Source organism: Salvia splendens, chromosome 19 (assembly GCF_004379255.2).
Source record: "Salvia splendens isolate huo1 chromosome 19, SspV2, whole genome shotgun sequence".
In the NCBI taxonomy this organism is placed as follows: domain Eukaryota; kingdom Viridiplantae; phylum Streptophyta; class Magnoliopsida; order Lamiales; family Lamiaceae; genus Salvia; species Salvia splendens.
Genome location: NC_056050.1, coordinates 25,497,918 through 25,504,601, shown reverse-complemented (window position 1 = coordinate 25,504,601; position 6,684 = coordinate 25,497,918). Strand labels below are relative to the sequence as shown.

At 36.6% G+C, this 6,684-nt stretch overlaps 2 protein-coding genes across 2 annotated transcripts; both read left to right on the top strand.

Moving 5' to 3' along the window:
* The first annotated feature begins 495 nt into the window (after positions 1–495).
* On the top strand, positions 496–1,981 carry LOC121779231 (glutamic acid-rich protein-like). Its single transcript, XM_042176550.1, has 3 exons — positions 496–514; positions 1,123–1,412; positions 1,829–1,981. The coding sequence occupies exons 1-3, from the start codon at positions 496–498 to the stop codon at positions 1,979–1,981; spliced, it is 462 nt and encodes a 153-aa protein (XP_042032484.1).
* A 1,156-nt stretch (positions 1,982–3,137) lies between these two features.
* Positions 3,138–6,591, top strand: LOC121780384 (protein DETOXIFICATION 14-like). Its single transcript, XM_042177977.1, has 7 exons — positions 3,138–3,404; positions 4,415–4,965; positions 5,318–5,416; positions 5,482–5,538; positions 5,626–5,864; positions 5,946–6,151; positions 6,394–6,591. The coding sequence occupies exons 1-7, from the start codon at positions 3,171–3,173 to the stop codon at positions 6,457–6,459; spliced, it is 1,452 nt and encodes a 483-aa protein (XP_042033911.1). The 5' UTR covers positions 3,138–3,170; the 3' UTR covers positions 6,460–6,591.
* The last annotated feature ends 93 nt before the right edge of the window (positions 6,592–6,684 follow it).

The window sequence follows — 6,684 nt, the reverse complement described above, 5'->3', positions numbered from 1 at the left end:
TATCGAAATGACAAAATAACTCCACTAGTATGGAACGGGGAGAGTATAAAAGTACAAACATATGAATGTATGTATGTTTTCCTTAATAAAACCTTATGATTGAACATTATGAATCCCCGTGGTCTTGAGCGAACGAAAGCTTGGAGTAATAGTAACCATGTTGAACAAATTAGAATACCCAAAATGTCGAAGACGACCATATGGCTCAAAAGCTCTTGTGTTTTTGGAGTATATAGATAGTCGATTTTTAAAAGCGTACAATAAGTCACCATTTGCCAAAATCTTGAGCGGGAAAAAAATTTGACTGATTTTTTTTGCTGGTGAGTCGAAAGTATATTCCATTACCCACGAATTTGTATCTCCGTAGTTGTCCATTATCCAAATAACAACACGAAAAGGATTTGTAATAATATTTTTTCATAAACATAATTGATCCTCTAAAAATACATAGTTGATATCCACCATATGAACCAAACCCATATTCGCCGCATTCACATGGGGAAGAGAAAAGCTGGTAAATAACTTAGTTTCAAGATCAAAGTAGAAAACCAAAAGATTATTCTCAAAATTTGTAGCAAGCCAGTGAATATTTCCGTTAAAAAATAAAGCATAATCCTAAGGCACTCTATATGGTGGTCTTGCTACTCTGCTCAACCCTTCGCAGTAAGACAATCTAGTTAGACAATCTAGTTGTTGACGATGTTGGGATGCTTCTCCACAACCCTTCTCCTCTACTTAGATTGTACATGTGATAAAACCTAGATTCATCACCACATGTAATCTTATTTTTCCCACTTAATTTGCTCACTCCAAACAAAACTATAGCTACATTACAAAAAAAATGTACTCCTCAAATAAAATTAAAAGATAGCCCTCGATGATTTTTTCATAAACTAGTACATAGACATTGTTGATGAACAAGATTGTTATATTACCGAGGGCCATTTATCGTGTAGTTATCTCAACCTCTTCATCTTCAAAAGGCCATTATTGTGTAATTTATACTTAAGGCCATAAACTGAGGATTATTGGCTTGGTTGATCATCATAATGTGAATTAATTATAGAAAAACTCTCTCTCACAGGATTCAGATGATCAAGATGACGATAATATGATCATGAGGGGGAGAGCAGCGTTGGCTCAACAGTGTTACAGGAGCTGAAGTGGATGGAGACGACGCTGATGAAGAGGTTGAAGATGGTGATGAAGAGGTCGAAGAGGGTGATGAACAGGATGGAGACAATGATGATGAAGACGAGGCTGAAGAAGAGGAAGAAGATGAGGATGAAGACGAGGAAGAAAACGAGGATGAAAACGAGGATGAAGGCCATTCTGCCAGTGATAAAGACGCTGATGCCACTAAAATTACAAAAACAATTGAGGACGGGAACGTCAAATTTACCATGGACGAGGCACGATTGCCATGTTGGAATAAAAAATAATTAAACTTGATTCTTGTAGTAGAATAGATATGATAAATATCTAGATATTATATAGAATTCTTTAGAATTAAGTAGTAGAATATCTAGAAATTTTAGTATATTTTAGGAAAATTCTATTATTTAAGAAATATCAAGATTTTTATAGATAAAAATCTAGATATTTAGAATATAAAAGAAGTAAGGAATGCCTATAAATATGAGACAGTTGTACTATTTTGCATGAGAAAGTTTGAGAAATATAAGCGTTCCTCAGTTTTTCCACATTACCAACATCTCCTAAATCATTTCTCATATATTCCACCTATTCTCCTCTCAAATATTTCCCCCAAACTAAATTATTCAAGTGAATCAATCAGGACTAGTTATGAAGTGCAACTTGACCGCAGGAATGTGACTTTGGTCTACATGATGGATCACAATGGCTAAATTATTCAAGTGAATCTAGTTATGAAGTGCAACTTGACCGCAGGAATGTGACTCTGGTCTACATCTTTGATGGATCACAGTGGCAAGAATTCGTCAGCGATTATGCAACTTGATCGTCGGAATGCATTTAGAGGCAGAGTTAATAGGACTCCGGTCTAGATCTTTGATGGACCACAGTGGCAAGAATTCGTCAATGATCCCTTCATAATTAAGATGAAAACGTCAATCAGAGAGGATGATGAAAACGTCAATTAGAATTAGGATGAAATTTCAAAAGAGATTAATGATTTGATATTACTTAAGAAGTTGGACTAAAGATTTGATTTTTATTTGTATTGTTTCTTTGGTTGATTCTTCTTGGGGTGGTGGGGCATTTGCCCATCTTCAAAAATTTTTGTCGATGCTATTTCTTTTCTAATTTATAAATTTATTTAAAATTCTTTTTTAAATGCTCCTTCTCAAAATTTTAAAATTTTGTTTATAATATTATATTTTTGCCCTTACTCAAATTATGAAAGACGAAAACTACTTGCGCATGGCCATATTTATAGGCCAAAAATAAATCCTAACCCTGACTTTTAGCTTGACTCAATTTTTTTCAACCATAGAGATGGCTAGTTGATTGTATTTAGTCTTCCTGATCGGACTGGGCATCTTAAAATAAAAACTCGCATTGATAAAATTTATAGAATTTTTCAAAATAATGAAAACAAAAAGAAAGATGTATAACTACATTTTTAAAAGAGACGAGCTCGAACTTGATAAAGATTTTGATAAGCTTTGCTTTTTCCATGTAATAAATTGTTCTGTTTATAAATATAGTCCTTCAATTCGGCTAGGCTTTCCCTTGTAAGTATTTTTTTCCATTTTATTTTATTTTACTTATATTTTTATTTGCATTTTTCGTCTTAAAGGTGTATATATTCTGCAACTTTTTATCCTTATATCAAAATTTTAAAAAAATTAAAACTTTAAAAAGTAAAAAATTAAAAATTAAAATTATTAAAACAAAAAACATTAACTAAATTCCTATTAATATATACTATTAAATTTTAATTTATTGTATGTTATAAAATTAAAATGATGAAATTTATACAATCGAAACTCTAAACTCAATTAATGTTAACATATTAGTATTAGATTAAACTTTTAGTGAACATATTAAATTAAAAATGGGTGAGTTACTACGTGACGGTTTATCTCGTTAAAGAAAAACCGCGGAATTCTAATGTGTTAGTGCGACAAAACGGCACCGTTTTTCTTGTTACTCTAATTCCACTGATAAGATTGAGAGGAAGAGAGATGGATGAGTGGTTGCTGAAGGAGAGGTTGCCGGAGAGAGGGAATAGGTGGAGAGAGATATGGGAGGAGGCGAAGAAATTGTGCTATTTAGCAGCGCCGATGGCGGCGGTCACTCTATCGTTCTTCTTGGTCACAGTAATTTCATTGATGATGGTCGGCCATTTAGGAGAACTCGCTCTCTCCAGCACCGCCATAGCCATTTCCTTTACTGGCGTCACTGGCTTCAGCGTGATTGTACGCATTTCCATCTCACTTTGCCCTATTTTGATTAGCCCCCTTTTGTTATGAATTTGGGCGAATGATTGATGATTTGATGCTTTGCTGCACATTTTGGTTTTGCCTCTGATTAAGTGGTGCTAAATTTATTGAATCGCCGTGGTTGTTGAAATGTCTAGGCTGTCTGTTACTCTTGAAATGAGGATTGATTGTTTAAGCTTATTTTATAGAGCTAATGTTTTGTGAGTTTGCGAGCTGTTGAAGTGTTCTGTTTGATAAGTACCTTAAACTGTGAAATGGTAAAATAGTGAAGTGAAGTTAGAAGTGAAGAGAGTTGAAGTGTGGGACATATTTACTTACATATGGTAAAAGTGAAACAAGATATATAATGACGGACATTCCGAAATGAAAAAATGGAACAAGTAATGGCAACAGAGGGAGTATAAGATTATGAAAATTAAATTGAGATTGAAGAACTTGTTTTTTGGATCTTGTAAGCTCACATTTTTACTTTATAAGTTGCGTTTGAGCTTATTTTGACAAATACTTTTTCAAAAGAGCTTAAAAATCTAATAAACACCTTCTTTGTATGAATTTCTGCTAAGATTTAGCATAATTAACAGCAAGTTTGTTACAATCACCATTGAACCCCAGATTTGGAACTATCAGTAGTAGACTGACATTTCATTCATGCAAAAGACTATCTGTTGGTTGCCAATTTGTGGTGTTGTAATGATCAAATCGAAAGTTATGTACTGTTCACACTCAGTTTCTAGTCTGTAGTTTCTTTGCTTCAACAAAAATACTAATTTTGTTCCAAGCATATGTTAAAAGAAGCAATTGTAGTTTACTACAAATTTTTGCACATTTCAGGTTCATAATGAAATATAATTGCATTCACGTTTCTTCGAAACTTTAAGGCGTGCGTTGGCCTAGTTTTAATAGTGGAACATGGCGTGTTCTTTAAATTGAATGTTGCAATTACCACAAATAGAATTGCTTGAATTCTCCCCTGTGGCGAATAACAGCTAGGTATGGCCAGTGCTCTAGAGACGACCAGTGGGCAGGCTTTTGGAGCCCAACAATACGAGAGAGTCGGAACTCAAACCTACACGGCCATCGTCTCTCTGCTCTTTGTGTGCATTCCCCTGTCCCTCCTGTGGATATACATGATGGACTTGCTCAAACTGGCCGGCCAAGATCCTCAGATTTCACACGAGGCTGGGAGGTTCTCAGTGTGCCTCATCCCGGCCCTCTTTGGATACGCGGTTCTGGAGCCGCTCATCCGTTACTTTCAGATGCAGAGCTTGACCACCCCACTGCTCGTGAGCTCGTGCACCACACTCTGCATCCATGTGCCCGTGTGCTGGGTGCTTGTTTACAAGTCGGGGCTGGCGAATCTAGGAGGTGCTGTCTCCATTGGCCTTTCCACATGGTTGAATGTCGTCATCTTAGGTTTGTACATGAGGTATTCGCCTGACTGCAGGAAAACAAGAGCTCCGATCTCGAGTAAGATATTCAAGATCCAGGGCATGAAGGAGTTCTTTCGCTTTGCAGTTCCTTCTGCTGTTATGGTGTGGTAAGTCGCTTCTTTGAACTTGGTATTGTTGAAGTGTGAAGCTCTAAGGTACTGAACTGAACATTTGAATCCAGGAATACTCCCTCCGTCCTATTATAAGTTAGTTGTATTGTTTTTTATGTCGTCCCTCTACATACTCTTAAATAGCGAACCAAATATAATTGGACGAAGGGAGTAGTTGTTTCCCTTTGTATTCAGCATCTGAAAAATATAACAAAAAACTCTAGCTTGGTATCGACCTCAAACATGGTTACATATGGAACAGACTGGCTAAACAATTATTTCACGTTCTTTATTACTTTTCGTGATTGTGGTGCGTGTATTTCCCAACAGTTGTGCCGTCTTTTTGTAGTCTAGAGTGGTGGTCGTATGAGTTGATGATCTTGATGTCGGGGCTATTACCGAATCCTCAGCTCGAGAGCTCGGTGCTGGTATGTGTGGATGTGAACACGTCTGCATCAATTTTGTAATTGTAGCTTCGTGTGTTTCTTGACTTTCTATCCCATTTTCCGACAGTCTAAACTCTATCTCTACGCTCTATGCAATGCCGTTCGGATTTGGTGCAGCAGCAAGGTATACACCAATAATGACAAAAGCTCTTAGATTTATGCTCATATGTTTCTTTGATTTAGGTTTTAATGCTTGCTTTTTAATCTTCAGCACCAGGATTTCGAACGAGTTGGGAGCAGGGAGGCCGGAGGGGGCACGCCTGTCAGTTAGGGCACTGGCGCTCCTTGCTGGTGTGAGCGCGCTGGTTATAAGTTCGTGTGTCTTTGCAAGCCGGGGTGTTTTTGGCTACATTTTCAGCAATGAGAAGGAAGTCGTGGACTATGTAGCATACATGGCTCCACTTCTCTGCCTGTCGATCATAACGGATAATGCCCAAGCATGCCTTTCAGGTTATCATCTTTTCTTTCCCAAGATTTATTTTAATCAATACGAAGATTATGTACGTGATCACGTCATGTTTGTGTTTGTAGGGGTTGCTAGGGGATGCGGGTGGCAGCACATTGGCGCCTATATCAACCTTGCGTCGTTTTATCTTTTCGGGGTCCCTATCGCAATTGCACTGACTTTCTGGCTTGATTTTAGAGGGATGGGACTTTGGATCGGGATACTGTCCGGTGCAACGCTGCAGACGATTCTGCTCTCGTTAGTAACAATCTTCACGAATTGGGAGAAACAGGTGTGTCGTCTTCGTCGTTGTTTGTATACTATAAAGTGTCCAAGTAGTTGCAAGTGGAGCTAACGTAACAACCCCGTTTTTTGTGAGAAAACGTATAAAGTTAATTTATTCAAGCAGAAGTAACTACATAAAAATGGAATTTTTTCGCACATAGGCAGATTCTAAACCCAAGTTATTCATTCATCGAGTAAGAAGATGCATCAATCGTAAATTTCAATTGTCACAAATGCTTATTTATGTAGGCTGCTGAAGCAAGGGAGAGGCTATTTCAAGAGGAGTCTTCACTTGTTAATAATAGGCTTTCATGAAGAAATTAAATCTACATTATATAATCCTAGTCATTACAGTATTTTTTGACCAATTGAATTGGTGTAAATGTTTGTCCAATTGGATATTGTTATTTCTGAAAAATAGTGAACGTTAATAATTTGTTATGTTAATTTTCTGTTTGTTTATAATTTTCAAGATCTTGAATTGTTACTTCATTTTGATCCTTTTCATCGTTGTTCCATGTGGTGTTTAAATTAATTAAT